The sequence below is a fragment of the Geotrypetes seraphini genome, chromosome 2 (genome assembly GCF_902459505.1).
Source record: "Geotrypetes seraphini chromosome 2, aGeoSer1.1, whole genome shotgun sequence".
Classification (NCBI taxonomy): domain Eukaryota; kingdom Metazoa; phylum Chordata; class Amphibia; order Gymnophiona; family Dermophiidae; genus Geotrypetes; species Geotrypetes seraphini.
The window spans coordinates 35,592,218-35,618,983 of NC_047085.1; the positions used below are offsets into that span (position 1 = coordinate 35,592,218).

Here is a 26,766-nt window from a genome sequence, read left to right on the forward strand (position 1 = left end):
TGGGAATGGGCGATCTCCCAGAACATCTTCCTACAGGCGGTCTATATCCAGGGGGAACAGAACTGCTTGGCAGACAAACTCAGTCGGCTTCTCCAGCCGCACGAGTGGTCACTCAACTCCAGAGTCCTGCGCGAGGTCTTCGACCGCTGGGGGACTCCACAGGTGGATCTGTTTGCCTCCCCGGAGACTCGCAAACTACCCCTGTATTGTTCCCGGATGTACTCCCCGGACCGTCTAGAAGCGGACGCCTTCCTTCTCGACTGGGGAGGGAGGTTCCTTTATGCGTTTCCTCCTTTTCCCCTGATCTTGAGGACGTTGGTTCGTCTCAAATCATCCGGAGCCACTATGATTCTCATTGCGCCTCGTTGGCCTCGTCAACACTGGTTCTCCCTGCTTCTTCAACTCAGTGTCAGGGAGCCTCTGCTTCTGCCTGTGTTTCCCTCTCTGCTATCTCAGAGTCGGGGTTCGCTGTTGCATCCCAATCTTCAGTCGTTACACCTGACCGCTTGGTTCCTCTCCCCTTGACTTCGGTCCCGGTTTCTCAGTCGGTGAGGGAAGTTTTGGAAGCCTCGCGCAAGGTCTCGACCAGGCTTTGCTATTCCCAGAAATGGACCAGGTTTTCCTCCTGGTGTTCCTCGCGTCATCTGGATCCGGATTCGGTCCCGGTGTCTTCGGTACTGGACTATTTGTTACATTTGTCTAATTCCGGCCTGAAGACGACATCTGTTCGGGTACATCTCAGTGCCATTTCTGCTTTTCATCGGCACTTGGACGGACGTTCTCTTTCGCTTCATCCTCTGGTGACGCGTTTCATGAAGGGTCTAATCAATGTTTGTCCTCCTCTGAAGCCTCCTCCCGTCGTTTGGGATTTGAATGTTGTCTTAGCTCAACTGATGAAACCTCCTTTTGAGCCTATCGACAAGTCTCTCCTGAAATTTCTTACTTGGAAGGTGGTATTTCTGATTGCCCTCACATCTGCTCGACGGATTAGTGAGCTGCAAGCTTTGGTTGCGGAACCGCCTTTTACTGTGTTTCTCCGCACCCACCCTAAATTTTTACCTAAAGTTGTGTCTGATTTCCACCTCAATCAGTCCATTGTCCTTCCTGTGTTCTTTCCTAAGCCCCACTCCCATCCTGGCGAGACGGCGCTCCACACGCTTGACTGTAAGAGGGCGTTGGCATTTTATCTCCAACGTACCAGGTCTCATCGGAAGGTTCCTCAATTGTTTTTGTCCTTTGATCCTAATTGTTTAGGACACCCGGTTTCCAAGCGCACCTTGTCCAACTGGTTGGCTGCTTGTATTTCTTTTTGCTACGCTCAGGCTGGTCTTACGCTCCCGGGTCGAGTCACGGGGCATAAGGTCCGGGCGATGGCAGCTTCGGTTGCTTTTCTCCGATCTACTCCTATGGAGGACATATGCAAAGCTGCCACTTGGTCTTCGGTTCATACGTTCACCTCCCACTATTGTCTGGACACTTTGTCCAGAAACGACGGCCGGTTTGGCCAGTCGGTGTTACGTAATCTGTTTTCCTAAATTGCCATCCTCCCACCTGCCCTTTTTTGGTTGGCTTGGAGGTCACCCACATGTGAGAATATCATGCCTGCTTGTCCTGGGATAAAGCACAGTTACTTACCGTAACAGGTGTTATCCAGGGACAGCAGGCATATATTCTCACAACCCGCCCACCTCCCCGGGGATGGCTTCTTTGCTAGTTATGGAACTGAGGACCACGAGGTGGGATGCGCCCTCTAGTGGGCAAGAAGGCATGCACATGCGTGGTGCAGTGTAGCAAACTTGAAACTTCAATCAAGTTTGCTTGAAAAGCTGTCCGCGCTGGGGCTCCATAGATGACGTCACCCACATGTGAGAATATATGCCTGCTGTCCCTGGATAACACCTGTTACGGTAAGTAACTGTGCTTTTTGGGCCTCCACTCGTGAAATCAGGACTGATCGCTTTCTGATTTGACCGTTGGTTTTCGTCTAACAGTCGAAAGGCCTCCTTCCTACCTGATGTTCCTTGCACCTCTGGCAGGTCTGAGCTGTGCCTGGCGGCTGAGCCATAGCAAGTGAAACTGGTGGTGGAGAGTCAAGAGGGGAGCGGCACTGATGTCGGTGAAGGGTGGCTGAGACATCGGGAAGCAGTGGCTATCGAGACCTGGAGGTGCCATATTTGAGGTGCTCAGCGTGAACACCAATACCAGCAAGGATGCAGCTCCAGATTTCCTGCTGGCAGAGCGGCATCAGCAGGATGGGAGATCCGCAGAGTAATTTCGTCATGTCTGAAATCTCGTCACGTCCAATATCTCACCAACATGGGAGTGGTGTTGTGAGGGGCAGTGTCAGCAAGAGCGAGGGCTGGCAGAAAGATGCACAGTCTGGACCAAGGAGCGGAGGAATGGAGTCGGCAGGAACTGTGAGGAAGCTGAGCTGTTCAGTGCAATGGCCAGTGATCTGGAGATCGAAGGGTGTTTCTTTTTGCATTGGGGGAGGTGACCTGTGGTTGGTGCGCAGAGGATGATGATGGCGGTTGCTCGGCTGAAACGGCTGATGTGCTAGGGATGGTGGTAATGGTGGTCTGAAGTGAAATTGAGACCCTTCTGACTCTTATACCATATCTTTTATCATATTGTTTTTTACCTATTTGTTTTATTTCTTCATTTAAATTTCCTTAGAATTCCATTTTTTAACGGTTTCTCCTTCTATTCATATTCCCTCTCTATACCTTTTTCCACACTTCCTAAGTCCATATATTTTCTTTTATATTTCTATATTTTATTTCTAATTCAAAAAAATTTTTAATTTAATTTAGTTTATCCACTATATTATTGTTGGGATGTACATTTTGCTTTAAAAAGAGTGTGGCCTTAGAGAGATCAATGTATTCTTGTTGGGATGTTTCAAATCTTGTTTTTATCTCTGTCTTTATTTTTACATTTTTACAATTCATTAATTGTTTTCCCAGGTACTTTAGCTAGATTGTGAGCCTTCGGGACAGTAAGGGAATTTCTAAGTACCTATCTTTACTTATCTTATTTTATTGTATCCTTAATGCATATTTTCTGTAAACTGCTTCAAACATAAGAACATAAGAAATGCCTCCGCTGGGTCAGACCTGAGGTCCATCGCGCCCAGCAGTCCGCTCACGCGGCGGCCCATCAGGTCCAGGACCTGTGCAGTAATCTTTTATCTATACCCCTCTATCCCCTTTTCCAGCAGGAAATTGTCCAATCCTTTCTTAAACCCTAACGGTATAGCAGTATATAAGAAATTAAATTAAATTAAATTACTGAACGGATGGGTCCCACGAGCCAGCTTTGGGTGGGAATGCACAGACGCATGCGCCATGCGAGCAGTCTTTAAGTTTTTAAAGTGACAGTGCACTTGTTGTCTGGGGCTCCGTGGATGACATCAGCCACATTTGACAATATCTGCCTGCTGTCCTTGGATAACACCTGCTACAGGTAAGTAATTTTGCTATATGTATTGTTGCTTATGAATTGGCTTTTTACGGAATTACAAATGAAAATGCACAGCTAAATTTTCCTTTAGTTATAGGTTTGTCTTTTCTATGCTATAGAGAAGTACCTTTGTACATTCTCACAGTTTTCTGGCTTTTACAGAAGGAATGATCAAAGTCCATTCCATGAATATATTTGAAAACCCTTAAATATAATCTAGGAAAGAAAAAATGAACTGTTGTGTGCTTAAAAGCACTGAATAAAAACTTTGATATTTATTTATTTTATTTAGGGGTCCTTTTACTAAGGGCTCCTTTTACTAAGGTGTTCTAGCGGTTTTAGCGTGTGCTATAAAGCCGCGTGCGCTAGATGCTAATGCTTCCATAGAGCTTGCGTTAGTATTTTTCGTTTAGCGCATGGTTTGCGTGCGCTAAAAACGCTAGCATACCTTAGTAAAAGGAGCCCTAAGACGCGCTAGCTGTTTTAACATACGCTAAATATTAGTGCCCGCTAAATGCTAACGCATCCATTATAGTCTGTGGACATGTTAGCGATAAGCGCACGCTATTATTTAGCTTGCGCTAAAATGGCTAACACGCTTTAGTGAAAGGACCCCTTTTTGAAGGAATTCACTGAAGGTGGTGTACATCAAGGATAATTCAAACATAAGCAACAGATAAATTACAGTGTAAATATATTCAAATTACAATGCAAAATATGACATAGTATGCTACTAAGAGTAAGAAATGGAAAATTTGCTTTGGCATTAAAACATTTCATTTTAGGAGATAGATTATAACTTTTATAAGGATTTTTCCAAGATGTCAAATTTAACCTTTTTGTCTACACCAGGGGTAAGGAACTCCGGTCCTCGAGAACCGTATTCCAGTCGGGTTTTCATGATTTCCCCAATGAATATGCATTGAAAGCAGTGCATGCAAATAGATCTCATGCATATTCATTGGGGAAATCCTGAAAACCCGACTGGAATACGGCTCTCGAGGACCAGAGTTCCCTACCCCTGGTCTACACTGATATTCCTTCCCAGCCACAGCTGTATTCTGTTTTTTTCTTTATAGCTTTCTTGTCCTTTCTAATTCTCAGCTTTCCTCATATATATATATATATAAAAGTGAAAAAACCATTTAGAAATCTGGCCTTTTTATTTTTTTATCACCCTCCAAATAGTATACTCCCTCTCCTTGATTGGATGTATCAAAAACCTTTGATGACTCAGTGGCCTAGAGTAGGGGTAGGCGATTCCGGTCCTCGAGAGCCGGAGCCAGGTCAGGTTTTCAGGACATCCACAATGAATATGTATGAGATGGATTTGCATGCACTGCCTCCTTGAGATGCAAATCTATCTCATGCATATTTATTGTGGCTAACCTGCATATTTATTGTGGCTATCCTGGCTCTTGAGGCCCGGAATTGTCTACCCCTGGCCTAGAGTGTTATCTTCTGAAAAGATACCTCAACATCACTATTTATGGCCAGCAAGGGCTGACAATGACTGCAGATTTTATTTCTTCCCTCCTTGGATATTTTGGCTGTACAATATGCCTTGTCCCTGCTGACTTTGATGAACAGCAGACTAGAACCCAGGTTTGCCTCATTCTAGCAAACAAGATTGGGCGCACCACAATCTTAGGGCCTGGAACATCCTTCCAATATTTATAAGAACTGAACAAACTGTATCACTTTTAGGAAAAGACTAAAAACTTAACCTGTTTGATAAATACTCCACAACGTATTGTAACTGCTTCCCCTTTTGCAACAATGTAGCCTCCTTGTACAGTGTCCCATTACTTTTCCCTTTTTGCAACAGTTCTATCCTCTACTTCAATATTTTGTAACTGACCCCCCCTCCATGCAAAAATTTAGCCTTCCTCCACAATGTTTTGCTTTTTGTTTTGTAACTCTCTCCCCTTTTTTACCAGTTCAGCCTTCTCCTATGTGTTGTAACTTTTCCCCATGTTGTTGTTGCATGGGCCTTTTATCTTGTAAATCACCTTGAACTTGTTCTGGAGAAGTGCGATTACTGATTAGATTACTCAAAGGATTTATGCTAGTAGTTTGAGCGTTATGTTCCTTAATTGACATTTTTGATAATTTAATATGGCCTAGTGCCTAAATTTATGCTCAAAATGTAATTGAACTCTCAAATTTAGGAGCATAAAAAATGAGTCACAACAGGTTTGGGGAGTGTGTTTTGTGCTTAGCACTGATTTTCAGCACTAGGTTCATACAGTAAATCTAGCCAAATGAATGACACAACTTAGTAGAAAGAATCCTTAGGCTCCTAAATTTGGCTGAAAACAGGCTCCTAAATATGTACCTTAAGTTAGAAACTGAAATTTAAAAGCTGATCCAGCTTGACTATCGGGCCCTTTAAAAAAATAATAATAATAATTTCATCAGAGGAAGCAGATAAGAATTATATTTCTCTCCTAATAGGTGGATATCAGTACTGACAAATAGCAAAGAAGAAGCACTAAATATGGCATTCAGAGGGGAGCAGAGCACTGGAGAAAGCAGTTTAGAGGATCTGACCAAAGCCATTATTGATGATGTATTAAGACTACCTGGAAATGACATTTGTTGTGATTGTGGATCACCAGGTATTTCACTTCAATCTTACTAATACTGCAGTTCTTGTTTAAAATTTAATTTAACATGAGCATTTATAATCTACTCAACACATTCAGCTGAAGATGGATAACAAGACAAGCAGGCAGCATATTCTTACATATGGATGACATCATTCACAGAGCCCAGCATGGACAACCCACAAGTGCAGTGTCACTTTAAAACTCGAAGACCACTCACACTGTTCATGCGTGCGTGCCTTCCTGTCTGCTCACGGGACCATGTGTTTAGTTTTCTTTGGAGCTGAGAAACTGGGAGTTTTTTCAGTTTCTCTCATCACATGCACTATTTGTCTATTTTAGATATAATTTTTACACATACTTTTTGTGCATATGTTCTTTATTAGTACCTTTGTGCCTTCCCGTTAACCCGGTTTCATAATTTTTATCGACTTTTTTACTTTGAGCTATCTTAAGCCTGTCTTCAGGCCAAAATCGTTGAGCCTTTTTCAGTTTACAGTCTGCTCAACCTTCCTGAGCCAATCAGTCTTTTGACTTCCCATCATCGGTTTTTCCTCCCGATTCCAAGGCTTAGAGCAGATTTAAATGGTGTTCTCGGTGTCACAGGGCTGTTATTTGTACTGATCCACATAGCTGTTGCGTTCAGTGCCTAGATTCTGACCACTGATTTTTCTGCGCACTATGTTAAAAAAAAATAATACAGAAAAGGTCACAAAAAGCCAGAAAATTACAATTCAAAATCTTTTTGGGTCATCTGCTTCTCTGATGGAAATGGCGGGAGTCTCCAATGCCAATTCTCAGCATCTGATAACTCCGGAACTGACAGCATCGACATCGTCAAATCAGTGGTTCCCAACCCTGTCCTGGAGGACCACCAGGCCAATTGGGTTTTCAGGATAGCCCTAATGAATATGCATGGAGCAGATTTGCATGTCTGGCACTTCCACTATATGCAAATCTCTCTCATGCATATTCATTAGGGCTATCCTGAAAATCCAACTGGCCTGGTGGTCCTCCAGGACAGGGTTGGGAACCACTACTTTGTCAATGATGCAAAATCCTGCTTGAACAATGCTAGCCTTAGCTCTGTCCGAGCATTGCTTGGATACTGAATTAAGGCATCAAATCTTAGAGCATGCAACATTAAGCATTCAGCATCTGTAGTTGACGTAAATGACTTACACACATCATCAGCGTCTGTCATAGAAGCACATCAAGGACACATGTCATTGACATCCAGATATTGAGCATCTTCATCAAGAACATAAGAATAGCCTTATTGGGTCTAGCCCAGTAGCCCATCCTCATGGTGACCAATCCAGATCACTAGTACCTGGCAAAATCCCAAAGAATAGCAACATACCATGCTACCAATCCAGGGCAAGCAGTGGCTTCCCCCATGTCTGTCTCAATAACAGACTATGGACTTTTCCTCCAGGAAGTTGTCCAAACCTTTTTTTAAACCAGCTATGTTAATCACTCTTACCTCTGTGAGAATAGGCTACTGGGCTTTATAGACCATTAGTCTGACCCAGCAAGGCTATTCTTATGTTATGTTATACATAAAAAATTGTTATGAGTTTTGCCTCTTTGGCAAGTTTCTCTTCATATTCTTTCTTAGCTTTTTTTTATCAATGCTTTGCATCTAACTTGGCAATGCTTATTATGTCTCTTCCTCTTTTCTTCATTCTGATCATTTTTCCATTCTTTAAAGGATGGTTTGTTTGGTTTTTTGCTCTAATAGCCTCTTTCACTTCACCTTTTAACCATTCTGGCACTCGTTTCCTCTTCTTTCCACCTTTATTAATATGCAGGATCAATACTGTGATTCCACTTGCCCTTGAACTGAAAAACTGATATGCAGCCCTGGAAGTGGAAGAGATAAGAGCATCCTAGGGAGAGGAAGGACCAAAGCTCAAAATCCCCAAAGTTGCTGGATATGTGACCACTGGGAAGCATATGATAGTGGTGGTTGGTGATTCCCTTCTGAGAGGTACAGAGGCATCCATCTGCAGACCAGATATGATGTCCCAGAAGGGTGTTCTGTCTGCCTGGTGCCAAAATCCAAGATGTTAACGGAGAGCATGCCGAGACTCATCATGCCTTATAACTATTATCTGATGCTGCTAATCCATGTTGACACTAATGATACTGCTAGACACCCCTCTGAATGCATCAAAAGTGAATTTGTGGCTCTGGGAGAGAAGGTGAAGAAGTCAGGTGCACAGGTGGTGGTCTCATCGATCTTCCTTGTCAATAATAAAGGCCAAGGCAGAGAAGCTTGTGTTTCAGATTCCTGGACCATGGGTTGATTTTCCAAGGACTGCTGAGCAAGGATGGTGTGTATCTTATCAAAGAAGGATAGAGGGATGGTATGCATCTATCAAATTGGATAAAGGGAGTGCGCTAGATATGGCATATTTAGATTTTATCAAAGCCTTTGACAGTGTTCCACACAGGTGTCTTAATAAATAAACTGAGCGCCCTCAGAATGGGCCATAAAGTTGAGTGGAAGGCAACAGTGGATAGTAGTCAGTAGCGATCATTCTGAGGATTGGGATAGTTACCAGTGGTATGCCTCAAGGTTTGGTTCTTGAGCCTGTTTTTAACATTTATATCAGCGATATTGTTGAAGGGCAATCAGGTAAGATTTTCCTCTTTGTGGATGATACCAAAATCTGCAGTAGAGTAGACATCCCTGATGGTGTGGATAATATGAGGAAGGATCTAGCAAAGCTTGAAGAATGGTCTGAAATTTGGCAGCTAAAATGTAATGCTAAGAAATGCAAGGCCATACATTTGGGTTGCAAAAACCTGTGAGAATGATACAGCTTAGGGGGTAAAGAACTTTTGTGCACAAAACAGGAGTGGGAGTTGGGGGGGGTGGTTGTATGTGATGATGTTAAGGTGGCTAAACAGGTTGAAAAGGTGATGACGAAAGCTAGAAGGGTACTAGGGAGAGGTATGGCCAGTAGGAAAAAAGAGGTATTGATGCCCCTGTGTAGTGAGACTTCATTTAGAATATTGTATACAGTTCTGAAGACTGCACTTTCAAAAAGATATAAACAAGATAGAGTTGGTCCAGAGGAAGTCTATTAAAAAGGTCAGTGGTCTTCATCATACGATGTATGGAAAAAGACTTACAGATCTCAAAATGTGTACTTTTTGAGGAAAGGTGGGAGAAGGAAGATATAATAAAGATATTTAAATCAAAAAATTACAAAAATGTCACTCACCTGCAGTGGGCCACCTCTCTAAGATCCAACTTTGAAATTCAAAAACAGGTGGAGAAAAAGCCTCAAAAATGTTAGCATGCAGCAATCATTGATGATACACAGCTGGCATTCTTTTCATATCATGGGCAAAAAACTCATACCCGTAGCTGATGTGAAACATTTTGGCTGCTGGAAGCTATTTGGCTGAAAACTCTACAGGAGCAGAAACACATCTTGGAATTCCTATGAGTAGAAATTCAATATGTAAGGGGGAAAAGAATAGTGATAGGAGTATTACTGTTCACCTGATCAGGATGAACGAACAGATGCTGAAATGTTATCAGAAATTAGGGAGGCTAACAAACTGGGTAACACCTTAATAATGGATGATTTCAACTACCCCAGTATTGACTGGGTAAATGTAACATCAGGGCATGCTAGGGAGATAAAATTCCTTGATGAAATCAAGGACTGCTTTATGGAACAACTGGTTCAGGAACCAACAAGAGGGGAAGCAATTCTAGATCTAGTTCTTAGTGGAGTGCATGAATTGGTGCGGGAGGTAATGGTTCTGGGTTGCTTGATAAAGTGATTATAATGTAATTTCTTAAGGAGAATCTGTATGGCTGTTGGAAGCTTTTCTGAGAATCCCTGAAGAAACCAAATGTGTTGGTGAAACGAGTGCTTGTTGGAGGTTTTGGTTCTGTCGTGGACTTGACTGTGTTCTGGGAGAGGCTTATGCCTGCCGTTGGAAAAAGAAGTTTGTACCGGTGGATCCTTTCCAGTTCCGTCCTCTGGTGGGGTTTTCCCCTTTTAAGATCTTTTTACATTATGCTGTAGGTGTGAGTTTTTTGCCTACGATAAGAAAAGAATGCCAGCTGTGAATCATCAATGATTGCTGCATGCTAAAAACATTTCAGAGGCTTTTTCTCCACCTGTTTTTGAATTTTAATGTTGGATCTTAGAGAGGTGGCCCAATGCTGGTGAGTGACATTTTTGTAATTTTTTGGTTTTACTGTCTTTACTTTTTTGATCTTGAAAGATGTTTATATACCTCTGTAGCCTAGGCATGAGGCCAGTCTCTTTCAAATGAAAGGAAACTACAGCCTGAGAGGGCATTGGATGGAATTAAGAAGTGATAGACTCAGGTGTAGTTTAAGGAAATACTTTTTTTTTACAGAAAGTGTGGTAGATGCAAGAAATAATCTCCCAGTAGTAAAATGTGTAGCTTAGGACCTAGATATTCTGATATTGAAGATATATTTACATGATCTAATCATTGTCCTTGACAAAAACAAAATACCATTGAAGTAGATTTTCAAGTTATGAAATATGAAGCTTCCAATAATCCAGCCACATCCAAAGTTGACTGAGATTGTTGTTCAGACATCCTCTTTTCACATTTATGCAATAGAATTTAATATATATTATTCAAAAGTAAAAAAGTAGTTTCTATAAATTTCAACCTTTAATGCCATGGAATAAACCCATGGAAAATTCAGAATTGTGATATTAAAATATCTAGACAAATTTTCCATATTCTCCTATTTTCTACGAATCACTATATCAGTCACCAAAGCAGCTTGTACATTTTCTCAAGTCTTACTCCAAAGTGTTCACTTTCTAAAATTTATATACTAGACTCAGATTCTATCAATTGAATTTTCACAATATTATGAATATCAAATTGAGCAAATATTGAAGAATTTGTGCATCAATGCTACCGCAGACCAAACTTCCTCAGTAGTTATTATAGGAGGCCTTACCAAAGGTGGAACAGGAGGTACATAAGAATAGCCTTACTGGGTCAGACTAATGGTCCATCTAGCTCTGTATCCCATCTTCACAGTGGCTAATACAGGTCACTAGTACTTGGTAAAAACCCAAATATCAACATTCCATGCTACTGATTCAGGGCAAGCAGTGGCTTCCCTCATGTTTCTCTCAATAGCAGAATATGGAATTTTCTCCAGGAACTTATTCAAACCTTTTTTAAAACCAGCTATGTTAACCACTTTTACCACATCCTCAGCAGTGCGTTCCAGAATTTAACTATTCTCTGAGTGAAAAAATATTTCCTCCTAGTCTTTGTAATTTTTGATGGAGTAAAAAAACCGATCCACTCTATTCTGCACCACTTAGAATTTTGTAGGCTCCAATCATCTTTCCCCTCAGCAGTATCATTAACAAACTGAAGAGCCCTATCCTCTTTAGTCTTTCCTCATACGAGTGGCATTCCATCCCTTTTATCATCTTGGTCACTCTTCTTTGTATCTTTTCTAGTTCCGCTATATCTTTTTTGAGATAAAGCGACCAGAATTCAGTGCAGTACTCAAAGTGAGATTATACCATGGAGCGATACAGAGACATTATAGCATTCTTAGTCTTGTTTATCATTCCTTTTCTAATAATTCCTAACATCTTGTTTGCTTTTTTGTCCACCACTGCACATTGGGTAGAAGATTTCGGTGTATTGTCTACAATGGCACCCAGATCTTTTTCTTAGGTGCTGACCCTCAAGGTAAATCCTAGCATCTGGTAATTATGATCTGGGTTATTTTTCCCAAAGTGCACCACTTTGCATTTGCCTACATCAAATTTCATCTGCCATTTGGGTGCCCAGTACTCACTTCTCTTCCAGCTTGCTTAGACTGCCTGACTTCATCTGGATCAATAATTGCATAGTAACTTAATAAATGTTAGTAGATAAAGATCTTTTTATCTTCTATCATCAGCTGTTACTATGAACAGTGTGTAGAACAGAATGGGATCTAATTAAAATAAAAGTTAAATGACTTTATAACTGACATGAACTTTGATAGTATGTAGCTTCTGAGGTTAAGGAGGGCCTTGAATTTAATGGACTGAAAACTCTACAGGAGCAGAAACACACCTTGGAATTCCTATGAATAGAAATTCAATATGTAAGGGGGAAAAGAATTGTGATAGGAGTATTACTGTTCACCTGACCAGGATGAACGAACAGATGCTGAAATGTTATCAGAAATTAGGGAAGCTAACAAACTGGGTAACACTTTAATAATGAATGATTTCAACTACCCCAGTATTGACTGGGTAAATGTAACATCAGGGCATGCTAGGGAGATAAAATTCCTTGATGAAATCAAGGACTGCTTTATAGAACAGCTGGTTCAGGAACCAACAAGAGGGGAAACAATTCTAGATCTAGTTCTTATTGGAGTGCATGAATTGGTGCGGGAGGTAATGGTTCTGGGTCGCTTGATAAAGTGATTATAATGTGATCAGATCTGATGTAATCCCTGGAATAAGTTCACACAGGAAATCCAATACAATAGCACTTAACTTTAAAAAAAGAGACTATGATAACATAAGGAGAATGATAAAAAAGAAACTTAGAGGAGCAGCTGCAAAGGTCAAAAATATACATCAGGCTTGGATGTTATTTAAAAATACAATCCTGGAAGCCCAGACTAGATATATTTCATGTATTAAAAAAGGAGTAAGGAAAACTTAGGTTAACGAGTGAGGAAAAGGAAGCTACTGCATTGGAACTACAAGAGAATCCTTCTGAAATTGGAAGAAGAATCTGACTGAAAATAATTGTAAACAACTCAAGGAATGTAAAGTCAAATGCAAGGTGCTAATAAGGAAGGCAAAGAAAGACCTCGAAAAGAAGATTGCACGGGAAGCAAGAACACACAGTAGAAACTTTTTAAGGTATATTAAAAGCAAGAAGCTGGGAAGAGAATCAGTTGGACTGCTGGATGACCGAGGGATAAAAGTGGCTCTTAGGGAAGACAAGTCCATAGCAGAAATATTAAATAATTTTTTTGCCTCAGTCTTCTCCGAGGAAGATGTAGGGGAGCTACCGGTGCCAGAAATGTATTCAATTCTGATGAACTGGAGAAACTCAAACAAATCTCTATAACACTGGATAATATAACAGGTCAATTTGACAAATTGAACAGTACAAATCACCTGGACCACCAGGTGGTATACATCTCAGAGTACTGATAGAATTTAAAAATGAACTTGCAGAGCTATTGTTAGTAATTTGTAATTTTTCTTTAAAATCCAGCATAGTATCAGAAAACTGGAAGGTGGCCAATATGACGTCAATTTTTAAAAAAGGGTTCCAGAGATGATCTGGGAAATTGTAGACCAGTGAATCAGGCATCGGTGCCGGTAAAATGGTAGAGTCTATTATAAAGAACAAAATGACAGAACATATACATAATCATGGATTAATGAGAGAGAGCCAACATATAGTTAATCATGGGAAATTTTGCCTCATTAGTTTACTGCATTTCTTTGAAGGGGTAGATAAAGGTGAGCTGGTTGATATTGTGTATTTGGATTTTCAAAAGGCATTTGGCAAAGTAATGTAATGTAATGTAATTTATTTCTTATATACCGCTACATCCGTTAGGTTCTAAGCGGTTTACAGAAAATATACATTAAGATTAGAAATAAGAAAGGTACTTGAAAAATTCCCTTACTGTCCCGAAGGCTCACAATCTAACTAAAGTACCTGGAGGGTAATAGAGAAGTGAAAAGTAGAGTAAGAGGAAAAATAAAAATAAAATAAACATTTTAACAAGACAGCATTGATCTAAATACTTTGGAAGGTAGAAGAGAGGAGAGAAAAGAATAGAAGCATGATGAAGTGATGAAGTGGAGCAAGTAAGTTTAGGAGGAGCGATTGACGTTTCCAGAAAGGGCTTCTTCAGGGAAGAGACTTGGCCGACAGTCCCAGGATGCCTATGTCTCCTCCCCTGAGATGTTCTCCCATCCATGCATTCCCTCCCAGACACACTGCCCGTGCCCCAGCCGCTCCAAGGAGGCTGCCCCAGATGAGGCCCACGGTGAATGCAGGATTCTCTCCTCTGCGGGAAAGCCGCCCAGAGCTGACAGTCGATCTTCTTAGCGGATTGCAGGGGGGAATAGTTAACACTCTTGGTAGTATCGGGTCTGTGTGCTCTCGGTGGTTGTGGCTGGTCTCGTTGCTGCTTAGGTGTAATAGCAGTTGATCTCCACTGCTGCTGATATTTAAAAGCAGGCAGATTGATCTCTCCAATGGACTGCAGGGGGAGGAGTTCTCACTCCTGGCAGGATCGGGTCTGTGGGTTCTTGGTGGTTGCGGTAGGTCTCGCTGCTGCTTGTATGTAAAAGCAGTTGTTTTTCTACTGCTGCTGATATTTAAAAGCAGGTAGATTGATCTATCCAATGGAATGCTGGGGGAAGATCTTATATGTCTGGCTGGATCGTGGCAAAGGGTTCCCGGTAGTGGCGGCTGGTCCTATTGCTGCTTAGGTGTAAAAACAGTTGATCTTCTTATCGGATTGTAGGGGGGGCGGATCTCACATTCCTGGCAGGTTCGGGTCTGTGGGCTCTTGGTGGTTGCGGTAGGTCTCGCTGCTGCTTGTATGTAAAAGCAGTTGTTTTTCTACTGCTGCTGATATTTAAAGCAGGTAGATTGATCTCTTAAACGGGATATAGGGGGAGGAGCTCACAAGCCTGGCTGGATCGGGGCAAGGGCTCCTATTATAGGCAGCTGGTCTTGCTGCTACTTAGGCAAAGTACCTCATGAAAGACTTCTGAGGAAATTAGAAAGTCATGGGATGGGATATAATGTCCTATTATGGATTAAGAACTGATTAAAAGACAGAAAACAGTGAGTATATTTAAATAGTCAATATTCTGAATGAAAGTTTCAAGTTTATTAAAATTTTGATAAAATGCCAATCATGTACAATAAAAGAATGGGAAAACAATTTTAAAAATACAGATTAAAATAAAAATTGCATAACGTACAGAAACATAATACCTACAGACATAACGTACGATAAATCAAAAGGAAAGTAGGGAGAACTACAATATTTAAAGTAAAGGAGAACAAATAAGGAAAAAAACAAATGGGGAGGGAAGGATAATGTTATGAATAGACAGAAAAAAGTGATCGATCAGAAGGCTGAAAAAGCTAACGAAATCAAAGGGCTGTCTCAGCTTTCATAGGTATCTTTGAAAAGGGTAAATAGGGGGGTTCCCCAGGGGTTAGTGCTGGGACCGCTGTTTTTAAAAATATTTATTAATGATCTAAAGATGGGAATAACTAGTGAGATAATTAAATTTGCTGACAACACAAAGTTATTAAATCGCAAGAGGATTGAGAAAAATTACAAGAGGACCTTGGTAGAGAATGACACAGGGATAATTTTTTCCTCGTGCTCGCAGGAACTCAATTTCCCCATCCCGTTCCTGTGAGTTTTCTTGTAGTTGCTGTCCCTTCCCCATTCCTGTAAGCTCTGCCTTAACCGTACAAGCCTCGAACAGTTATGATTTTTAAGTGTTTGAGGCTTGTGCAGATAAGGATGGAGCAGGAGTGGAACAGGAACAGGAAAATGAGTTCCCGTGGGGACGGGGAAAAATTTGTCCTTGTGTCATTCTCTAGGCCAGCCTTGCATAGCATACGGTCCACGGGGTGCATGCGGCCTGAAACAGCTCTCACTGCAGCCCGCGCCCAATACAGCTGTCACTCTGCTGTCCTGCCCATGGGGATTCAGCTGCTGCGCTAGCACCAACAGTTTCTCCCACTGACAGGAACCAGCCCCAAAGCTTTCCAGCGGCTATGTTTCGCTCCCTCTGTCGCAACTTCTTTCCATGTGCCACATCCCACCCTACCAGAAACATGAAGTTGCGGCAGAGGGAGCGGGACTTTGGAGAAGCAAAGTTTTGGCAGAGACGCAGGTAGGACGAGAAGATGGAGCGCTTGTGAATGAGGGGGAGAAGTTGGGCTGTGGATGGGGAGACTAGAAGAAAGAGGAAGTTGCTTAATCCTCCTGTGTGACCGTCTGTTCCCTCTTGGGATTTTAATCTGGTCCTTTCTGGACTGGTGTGCCCACCCCTCGGTTTGAGCCTTTGGGTGCCTGCTCGTTGAAGGACCTTACTCTTAAAGCGGTCTTCTTGTGGCTATTACTTCTACTAGAAGTTTTTCGGAGCTGCTGGCTCTCTTGCAGGTCTCCCTTCCTGGAATTTTCTAGGGAGCGGATCGTGTTAAGGCCTGTTCCTTCCTTTCTGCCAAAGGTAGTTTCTACTTTTCATGTCAATCAGTCGGTGGTCCTCCCAGTGCTAGGTAGTCGGGAAGGTTCTTCTGAGCAGAAACAGTTGGGCAAATTGGATGTTAGTTGGGTCCTTCGGGCCTATGTGCGGAGGATCCTGGAGATCAAGAAATCAGATCATCTTTTTGTCCTTCTAGCGGGTCCTCGTAAGGTCGTAAGGAGGATGGCGCTTCCAAGGCTACCATTGCACGCTGGATCAAGGAAACTATTGCTTCCGCTTACCTTCTTCATAAAAAAGCCTGTTCTGGAATTTCTCAAGTCTCATTCCACTCGGGGTCTCAAGTCTTATTCCACTCAGCTTCTTGGGCTGAGTCTTCTCTGGTGCCTTCAGTGGATATTTGTAAGGCTGCAGTCTGGTTTTCCTTGCATTCCTTTGTCAGACACTAACATGTGGACGTTCAGGCATGTCGAGATGCGGTGTTCGTTGAGCATGTTCTGGTGTCAGCCCTTGGAGAGTTGCTAAAGAAGGAGAAATTAGGTTCTTACTTGCTAATTTACTTTCTTTTAGCCTCTCCAGACTGGCATAGTTGTGTTGTTCTTGCGTGAAGATTTTGCTTTTTCGGCAGATTCTAGTATTTTTCTAGGGCCGGGGAGATCTAAGAACAGGGGCTAGCGTAGCTGGCGAGCTGTGGGGACCTTTGCTATTTGCTTTTGTTCCTTTGCATTTTCCAACTGCACTCCTGTTTTTATTAGTTGTTACTCCAGTTCGGAGTCCTGTTTGTTTTCTGTGTATAGTTCTTAGCTCTGCTTGGCTATTCGGCGGACTGAGATAGTTAGGGAGGAGTCGCATGATATGTAGTATTTCAAAGTTTTGTCTCAGTCTCTACCTGCTGGTCATGATGAGATATAACTTGCTTGTAAGATTAACCTATGCCGGTCTGGAGAGGCTAAAAGAAAGTAAATTAGCAGGTAAGAACCTAATTTCTCCTTTTTCCATTTTTCTGCTTTCTTCTCAAAATCTGCTTTTCCATGTCTTACCTTCCCTTCCTATCTCTCTCTCCTTCCCTTCCTATTTCCAAGTTTCCAAGTTTATTAGTTTTTAATATACCGACCATCAAACAAATGTCTGGCCGGTTAACAATAAAATTTAAAAAGGTAGATTAAAAATAGTAGTAGGTGTATAAAAATAAATAGAGTGAACATAGATGACAAAGACTAGACAGACTAGAAGGTGAGGGGAAAAGGGAAGAAAGGGGAAAAGTTACATAATTTAGAAGAGAAGGAGAAAGTGGGGTGGGGATAGAACGTAAAGGGTAAGGGCGCTTTAAGCAAATACTTGCTTAAAGAAAAAAGGAAGTAATAAAAGAAAAAGAGAGAAATAAAAACCTTTGCTTCTATCGTCAGACCAAAGTCTAAGCCAGCTCCAGCATTATCCTCCAAGGGCAGCTCTGTACACTCGAGCACCCCCCAAGAAACAACAAAAGCAGAAACAGAAACCTCAGCTTTCTGCTACACCCAAGGCTTCTCAGCCTTTTTGACTGACTCATACAGAGCATAACCTCCATCGTTCTGCCTCTGTCCTCCACTCTCCCCATAGGAGGTCATCTCCATCATTTTTACCATTGATGAGAGACCATTACATCCGACCTCTGGGTGCTGTCAATTATCAGGGAAGGAAACTCTCTTCTTTTCACTCGGATTCCACCAGAGCTTCCTCCAAGAGAGTGTCCTTCAAATCCATCCCAGGCGGCCCTTCTTCTTCAGGAAGCTCAAGCTTTGCTTCATCTCCATGCCATCGAAGAAGTTCCATTGGGACAGCAGAGCAGGGTTTTTTTACTCCCGTTAGTTCCTAGTTCCGAAGAAAACGGGTGATCTGCGGCCCATACTGGATCTTAGGACTCTCAACAAATTTTTGGTCAAAGAAAAATTTTGCATGTTGTCCCTGGCATCCCTCTATCCCCTTTTAGATGAGAATAATTGGTTATGTTCTTTAGATCTCAAGGAGGCTTACACTCACATCCCCATTCATCCAACCTCACGTCAGTACCTCAGATTTCGGGAGGGGAATCTGCATTTTCAGTACAGAGCGCTACCCTTCGGCCTGGCATCATCTCCCAGAGTATTCAACAAGTGCCTAGTGGTGGTAGCAGCAGCTCTACGGAACCATGGTCTCCAAGTATTCCCCTACCTGGACGACTGGCTCATCAAAGATTCCACATCAGCTTTTCCAAATCTCACCTTCAGCCCTCTCAGAATTTACAGTTCATCGGAGCTATCCTGTACACTATCCAGCTCAGAGCATTCCTTCCTCAGCAGCATCTGGATGCTCTTCTTCAGCTGTGTCACAAAGTGTCTTCCCTTTCTTCACTGTCAGCGAGACACATGATGGTACTACTAGGTCACATGGCCTCAACAATTCACATGACTCCTTTTGCCAGACTTCACCTCAGAATTCCTCAGTGGACGCAGGCTTGCAAACCACTCTCTCAACACATTAAGTCACTTCTTCATTGAAACAGTCCCTCCGCTGGTGGATGCTCTCTTCCAATCTCTCCAGAGGTTTACTGTTTCAGACACCCCTTCATCAGAAGGTCCTCACAACAGATTCCTTGACCTACGCTTGGGGGGCTCACCTCGACGGTCTCCGTACTCAAGGTCATTGGTCCAGCACGGATTGTTAGTGTCATATCAATCTGTTGGAACTTAGAGTGATTTTCAATTCTCTCAAAGCTTTTCAACATCTTCTTCATGACCAGGTAGTCCTCATCCGGATGGACAACCAAGTCGCCATGTACTATGTCAACAAACAGGGAGGAACAGGATCTCTCCTTCTTTGCGAAGAAGCTCTGAAGGTTTTGGATTGGGCAATTCTTCACAACACCGTCCTGAAAGCTGTCTACATTCAAAGAGAGAAAAACTGTCTGGCGGAAAGATTGAGTCGTCTTCTGCAACCTCAGAAATGGACACTTAATTCCTCACCCCTTCATCACATATTTTCTCAGTGGGGAACTCCTCAGATAGACCTCTTTGCATCTCCCCACAACCACATACTGCCTCAGTTCTGCTCCAGGATATACTCTCCTCATCGCCCCAAGTCAGATGCTTTTCTGCTGGATTGGACGAATCTCTTCCTTTATGCATTTCCTTCATTCCCTCTCATTCTCAAGACTCTTGTCAAGCTCAAGACCGATCATGCCACCATGATTCTGATAGCTCCTTGCTGGCCCAGGCAACCTTGGTACTCCCTTCTACTTCAACTCAGCAGCAGGGAGCCATACCCTCTACCAGTTTTTCCATCTCTGCTTACACAGAGTCACGGATCTCTACTTCATCCCAACCTGCTGTCTCTACACCTGACAGCTTGGTACCTCTCAACATAACCCCTCTTCAGTTTTTTCAACCTGTTCGAGACATTTTAGAGGCTTTCAGAAAGCCTGCCACTCAGCAGTGCTACCACCAAAAATGGACTAGATTTTCTACGTGGTGCATCTCTCAGAACAAGGAACTTCGAGAGGCCTCCTTGTCTTCTGTCTTGGATTATCTTTTGTACTTATCTACCTCTGGCCTCAAGCCTACATCTATTCGAGTCCATCTTAGTGCAATTGCTGCTTTCCATCAGCCTATCAAAAGGAAACCCCTGTCTGCTCATCCGGTGGTTTCCAAATTTATGAAAGGACTTTTCAATGTCAAACCTCCTCTCAAACCACCTCCAGTGGTTTGGGATCTCAATGTGGTTCTTGCTCAATTGATGAAGCCTCCATTTGAACCAATGTCTACGGCTCATCTTAAATATCTCACTTGGAAAGTGGTGTTTCTTATTGCTCTCACATCTGCTCGAAGAGTCAGTGAGCTACAAGCTTTAGTTGCTGATCCACCTTTCACTGTTCTCCCAGTGTTTTTTCTAAGACCTCATTCTCATCCTGAAGAAGCAGCTCTTCATACTCTGGACTGTAAGCGTGCTTTGGCCTTCTACTTAGAAACACACCAAACCACATAGATCTGCTCCTCAACTTCTTGTCTCATTAGATCCAAACAGGTTGGGACATTCGATTTCTAAGCGAACCATCTATAACTGGATGGCTGCTTGTATCTCTTTCTGCTATACTCAGGCTGGACTGCATCTACAGAGTCGAGTCACAGCCCACAAAGTCAGAGCCATAGTGGCTTCAGTAGCCTTCCTCAGATCCACTCCTATTGAGGACATTTGCAAAGCTGCCACCTGGTCCTCGGTTCATACTTTCACCTCTCATTATTGTCTGGATGTTTTCTCCAGATGGGATGGCCATTTTGGCCAGAGAGTATTACAAAATGTATTCTCCTAAGTTACCAACACTCCCACCATCTCATTTCGGTTAGTTTGCAGGTCACCCACATGTGAGAATAGGCTGCCTGCTTGTCTAGGGATAAAGCACAGGTGTTATCCAGGGACAACAGGCAGCTATTCTTACAACCCACCCACCTCCCCTGGTTGGCTTCTCTGCTAGCTATCTGAACTGAGAAGATGTGCCCTGTGCTGGGTGGGAAGGCACTCACGCATGCGTGGTACAGCAGACTTGAAACTTCTGAGTTTTCTACAAGCAAGTCTGCTTAAGAGGTTATCCGCATCGGGCTCCGTGGATGACGTCGCCCACATGTGTGAATAGTTGTCTCTGTCCCTGGATAACACCTGTTACGGTAAGTAACTGTGCTTTCTTTGTTGAAGGGAGGTTCAGTAGTATCCTGTTAAGGGTTCTGTGGGAGGTAGACCATGCTTTTGAGAAGAGTTGGATGAGTGGAACTGCTGAGCTTCCGTGAATTATTTGGTATATGATGCGTGAAGTTTTAAATTTTATTCGTGATTGGATGGGTAGCCAGTGTAGTTGCTTGATGAAGGCTGATAGTCGTATTTTTTCAAGTTGAAAATTAGTCTTACAGTTGTGTTTTGTATGAGTTGCATTTTGTGGATCAGTGCACTGTTGATTCCCATGTAGGCAGAATTACAGAAGTCCAGCTGTGGTGGGATCATCAACTGCACAATCAGAGCAAAGTGATGCTGATGAAAGTATGGCCTGATGAGTCTTAGTTGCCTCATGGTGAAAAGGGACTTTTTCTGAATATTAGAGATTTGGGCTTCTGTGGTTAGTGTTTCTAGCAGTTTCGAAATCTAGGCTAAAAGCCCATTTTTTTGAGGCTGCTTTTAACTCCCAACTCCCACTCATTTGTGAAGTACCCATGTCTGTTTTATCATTCCCTCTGTGAGAAATTCCCTAACCCCTATTTATCCTGTTTATCTGTTTTAATTAGGTTTTAAGCTCTATTGAGCAGGTATTGTCTCTTACACATTTATTGTACAGCGCTGCGTGCATCTAGCAGTGCTACTGCAATAAGTAGTAGTAGTAGTTGTGATTCTGGGCATGTCACTTAATCTTCCATCGCTTCAGGTACAAAATAAGTACCTGTATATAATATGTGAACTGCTTTGATTTTAATCACAGAAAGGCTATATATCAAATCCCATCCCCTTCCCTTCCTTCCTATCCATGTATAAATGTACATAAAATCAAGACATAAAGCATCAATTTAAGCCTTAGTTTCATGATACTGACTAAAATGCAGGCATTCAGCTTCTTGCAAAAAGAAAAATAGCTTTTACATCATGGTTAAATGGATCTCACACAACAAAGGCATCTGGAGTAATCCTCTTTGTGAGTAATCGTGCAGAAATGTTAGCTCACTCTCCAGCACTGGATGTTTCCAAATTTTGTACTTAGTAATACAGTATTAGAATTCTCATATGCATACAACTGGGCTGTTACATTTATGATTGAACTCAAAAAAGTACATTAAGAATGGTGCACTTTATTGCATTATCCTAGTAGGGGTAATTTAGCTTTTTTGGATACGTGATGTGTGTTTTACATAAAAGAAATCGATGATATAAAATTGGGTGTAAGTATGCATAACATTTACGTATACACAAAAATAGTGCCTGTTTTTACTTGATCTAAACATAGGTGTTTGGAAAGAGCTAGGGCAGAGTGGCAATGTACATGTGTATTTTATAAAATATACTTTTAGCAGCATGGAATACATGCGTACATTTATACATTCTTTGGAACCTGGGTGAATTTTTTTTTTTACTGCTGGAAGTTATTATAGGAGCCTATTTTATAAAGGTGATTAAGTACCTGAGTTGCCTTTATAAAATAGGTACTTTTTTAAAAGAAATCTTTGTTATGAAATTATTACCATATAGTATCCATTATGGAAATGGTATTAAACTAGAAATGTAAATAGTGACAATATATAAAGACCATATGGCTTATCTAGTCTTTCTATCCATACTATCCACTAATATCTGCTGTCCCTTCTTCTCCTATAGAGATCCAGAGTCTACATCTCTACCACCTCTATTGGAGGCTGTTCCAACATGCACAACCCTTAGATTACTCCTGAGCCTATCTCCTTTCACCTTTATCCTATGTGTTCTAGTTCCAGAGCTTTTATTTTAGTTCAAAGATATCTTCCTCCTGTGCATTTATGCCACAGAGATATTTAAATGTTTCTAATATATCTTGCTTATATTTTAATGCTAAGAAATGCAAAGTCATGTATTTGAGCTGCAAAAACACATAGGAATGGTACAGTTTAGGGCAGGAGTTGGGAACGAAAGCTGCAATCTAGTTGGATTTTCAGGATTTCTACAACGAATATGTATGAGATATGTTTGCATGCACTGCCTCTATTGTATGCAAATAGATCTCATGCATATTCATTGGGGAAATCCTGAAAACCCAACTGGATTGCAGCCTTCATTCCCCACCCCTGGTTTAGGGGATGAAGAATCTTTGTTAATAAAAGAGGAACAGGACTTGGGTGTGATAGTACGTGATGATCTTAAAGTGGCCAAACAGGTTGAAAAGGCAATGGCAAAAGTTAGGATGCTAGGGTGCAAAGGGAGAATGGGAAAATGAGGTATTCATGTCTCTATATAAGACTTAGTGAGACTTCATTTAGAACAGTAGTTCTCACCCCTGTCCTGGAGGACCATCAGCCAGTCAGGTTTTAAGGATAACCCTAATGAATATGCATGAGGCAGATTTGCATGACTTTCATTCTCCATTATATGCAAATCTCTCCCATGCATATATATTAGGGCTATCCCAAAAACCTAACTGTCTGGTGGTCCTCCAGGACAGGGTTGCGCCTTAAAAAAAATATATAAACAGGATGAAGTCGATATAAGGAAGGCTACTAAAATGGCCGGTGGTCTTCATCATAAGGAATATGGGGATAGACTTTAAAGATCTCAATATGTATACTAAGGGATAAAAGCAAGAGAGGGGAAATATGATAAAGATGTTTAAATACCAATGTGGCATAAATGCACATGAGGCGAGATCCTTTCATTTGAAAGGAAGCTCTGGAATGAGAGGGCATAGAATGAAGTTAAGAGGTGATACTCAGGAGTAATCTAAGGAAATACTTTTTTTTACAAAAAGAGTGGTAGATACTTGGAATAATCTCCCAGTAGAGGTGGTAGAGACAAAGACTGTGTCTGAATTCAAGAAAGAGTGGGACAAGCAAATGGGATCTCTTGGGGAGAGGATGGGCAGACTGGCTGGGCCATTTGGCCTATTTCTGCCATCATGTTTCTATGTTTCTCTCTGCCTTTCTTGCAAAGTATACATAGATTAGAGTCCAGAGCGGGTTTTAGAAGTACATTATAGTATCATTTGCACAAAGAATATTTTCATATCGCACTAAAATTTTCCTCTCATATATTTTTTCTTTTATATTGAGGGATTTGAGTCTCTTGGCTTTTTTTTTTTTCTTAGAGGTATCAAATGAAAATACTTCCTTTTGTTCTAAGGCAAATTACTTTCCTGTCTTTCAGAGGTATTGTTTTCATAGGATATACACAGTTAATTAGGAGGAAGGTTCTGAATCTGAAAAATCTAAGCTTGCAAAATTCCTCAATGCAACAACATTAATGCCATAAACATTTCTTTAAAAGTTTAATAATTACAGCTAATCAATTCAATAAGTATGGCATGTTTTTATAAATAAAAACAAATAAAATTGTTTTCTTTAGTATTAATATAATTTTGAGGGATTTGTTGCTGCTTAATAATTGGCAACATGTCTTACTTTTTTCTCTATGGACAGATCCAACTTGGCTTTCAACTAACCTTGGAATTTTAACCTGTATTGAATGTTCAGGAATACATAGGGAAATGGGTGTTCATATTTCTAGAATTCAGTCTTTAGAACTGGACAAATTAGGAACTTCTGAACTCTTGGTAAGTTGAAATTTGAAAATCTTATCTTTTTTATTTGCATAATGTTTAATTTTCTTTATGTGGTTGTTCATTTTACTTCCCTTTAAAATAAAACTAATTTTATCTTGGGCAGTTTTTGTAAAGTTTCCCTTTGAATGATTGTGTACCATGTAAAAATCTGTTTACATTTATTCTTTAAAAAAAAAAATCTTTATTCATTTTCAATCAAAAAACAGTGTATACAAGAATTCATATAAGTTATTTGAAAAAACAGCACTTGCATCTATCAGTGAAATACATGAGAATCATTTTCACCCCACTCCCCCCTGATTTAGTGTATTCGAAAAACCATACAATAATACTTTCTTTTTTTTTAATTTTTATTTATAAATTTTTGCATTCTTACAATATTTGAATTGTACATATTATAATAATAATAATAATTTTATTTCTTATATACCGCTGTACCGTGAAGTTCTATTATCTTCAATTAATACATGAAAATTGTGATTACAAATAATTAGAAAGATGACGGCAGAAAAGGGCTACAGCCCATCAAGTCTGCCCACTCTTCTGACCCACCCCATCAAGTCTGAGTGCTAATGACCCAGTTCCCTAGCTCGACCCCCGTAAGGATCCCACGTGGATGTCCCATTTAACCCTCCCCTTTTTTCATTTCTTAATTCCACATAATATACATTCCCCTCCCCATTCTAATATAACTATTACTAATGTGCTATGAAATCTGATCATTGGAATAACGAGTCAATGGTTCCCAAATTTTCTTAAAATTATGAATATTTCCCTGTTGTAATGCTATTGTTTTTTCCATTTTGTATATATGACAGACTGAATTCCACCAAAATGTATAATTTAATTTGGTATAATCCTTCCAATTTTGAGTTATTTGTTGCATGGCGACCCCTGTCAATATTAATAATAGTTTGTTATTATTTGCTGACATCGGACTCTGAGTTCTCATTGCTGTACCAAATAATATAGTATCATATGAGAGTCCTACATGATTTTCTAGTAATTCATTAATTTGGGGCCAAATTAGTTTCCAAAATGCATTTACACAGGGACAAAAAAAAATTAAATGGTCTAATGTCCCAACTTCTACTCTGCAATGCCAGCATCTATTAGATCTAGTACTATCTATCTTTTGTAAGCGCGTAAGGGTCCATAAAGCTCTATGTAACAAAAACATCCAAATTTGACTCATAGATGCTGACTTTGTAGATCTTAATCTCCAGGACCAAAATCGTGGCCATTGAGACGCAGAAATTGTCAGACCAATCTCAATACTCCAAATATCCCAAAGTCCAGGTTTCTTTTTTTTATTTAAAAATCCATATAACAATTTATACCATTTTGCGGCTTGGTGACCCAAAAAATCCGCCTGGAAACATAGAACCTGCAGACTATATTGGGTATTAAGATCTTTCCATTCAGGGAACCCTGCCTGAATAGCTTGCTTCAATTGCATCCATTTAAAATATTGTGTTTTATTTAATCCAAATTTATGTTGCAATTGTGAAAAACTAAGCATTGATCCTTCTGAAATAACATCATTCAATGTTCGTATACCTGCAATTATCCATTGTTTCCAGATGATTTTGTATCCGCCAATCTTGATCCTGGAGTTTACCCAAATAGATTGATTTAATGATTTAGCAATTGGCTCTGGTGATAGATTACTAATATATCTTAATGTCTTCCAAGTATCCAATAGAATTCTGTTATCCTTATATCGTCTAGGCATTTTTATACTAATTAGATGTTCTAAATGTAATGGGAACAGGAGCCGCCATTCTAGATATAGCCAATCTGGTACATTCTCCATGAGATCTGGGAGGATCCAATACATACCCTGTCTTAGAATATAGGCTTGATGGTACCTATAAAAATTTGGAAAATTTACCCCTTCCTCCACAATTGGTCTTTGTAAAGATACTAAAGCAATTCTGGGTCTTTTTCCAAACCAAACAAATTTTGTAAGAATATTGTTTAACTTTTTATAGAATGACCCCTGAAAAAATATTGGTATCATACTCATTTGATAACAAACCACAGGCAATATCATCATTTTAATTGTTTGAACTCTTCCCCACCAAGAAAGATGTAAAGGATTCCATTGCTCACACATTTCTGTTATTTTTTTTATTAAAAGTTTTTC

The 26,766-nt window shown here is 40.9% G+C and overlaps 1 protein-coding gene across 7 annotated transcripts in view; it reads left to right on the top strand.

The window, feature by feature from the left end:
- Positions 1 to 26,766, top strand: part of ASAP1 (ArfGAP with SH3 domain, ankyrin repeat and PH domain 1) — a 558,081-nt gene that overhangs the window by 336,997 nt on the left and 194,318 nt on the right. For all 7 annotated transcript variants that reach the window (XM_033933030.1, XM_033933029.1, XM_033933028.1 and 4 more), the window contains 2 exons: positions 5,920 to 6,083; positions 24,475 to 24,608. In XM_033933030.1, coding sequence (XP_033788921.1) covers positions 5,920 to 6,083; positions 24,475 to 24,608 — 298 coding nt within the window. The remainder of the gene's footprint in view (positions 1 to 5,919; positions 6,084 to 24,474; positions 24,609 to 26,766) is intronic.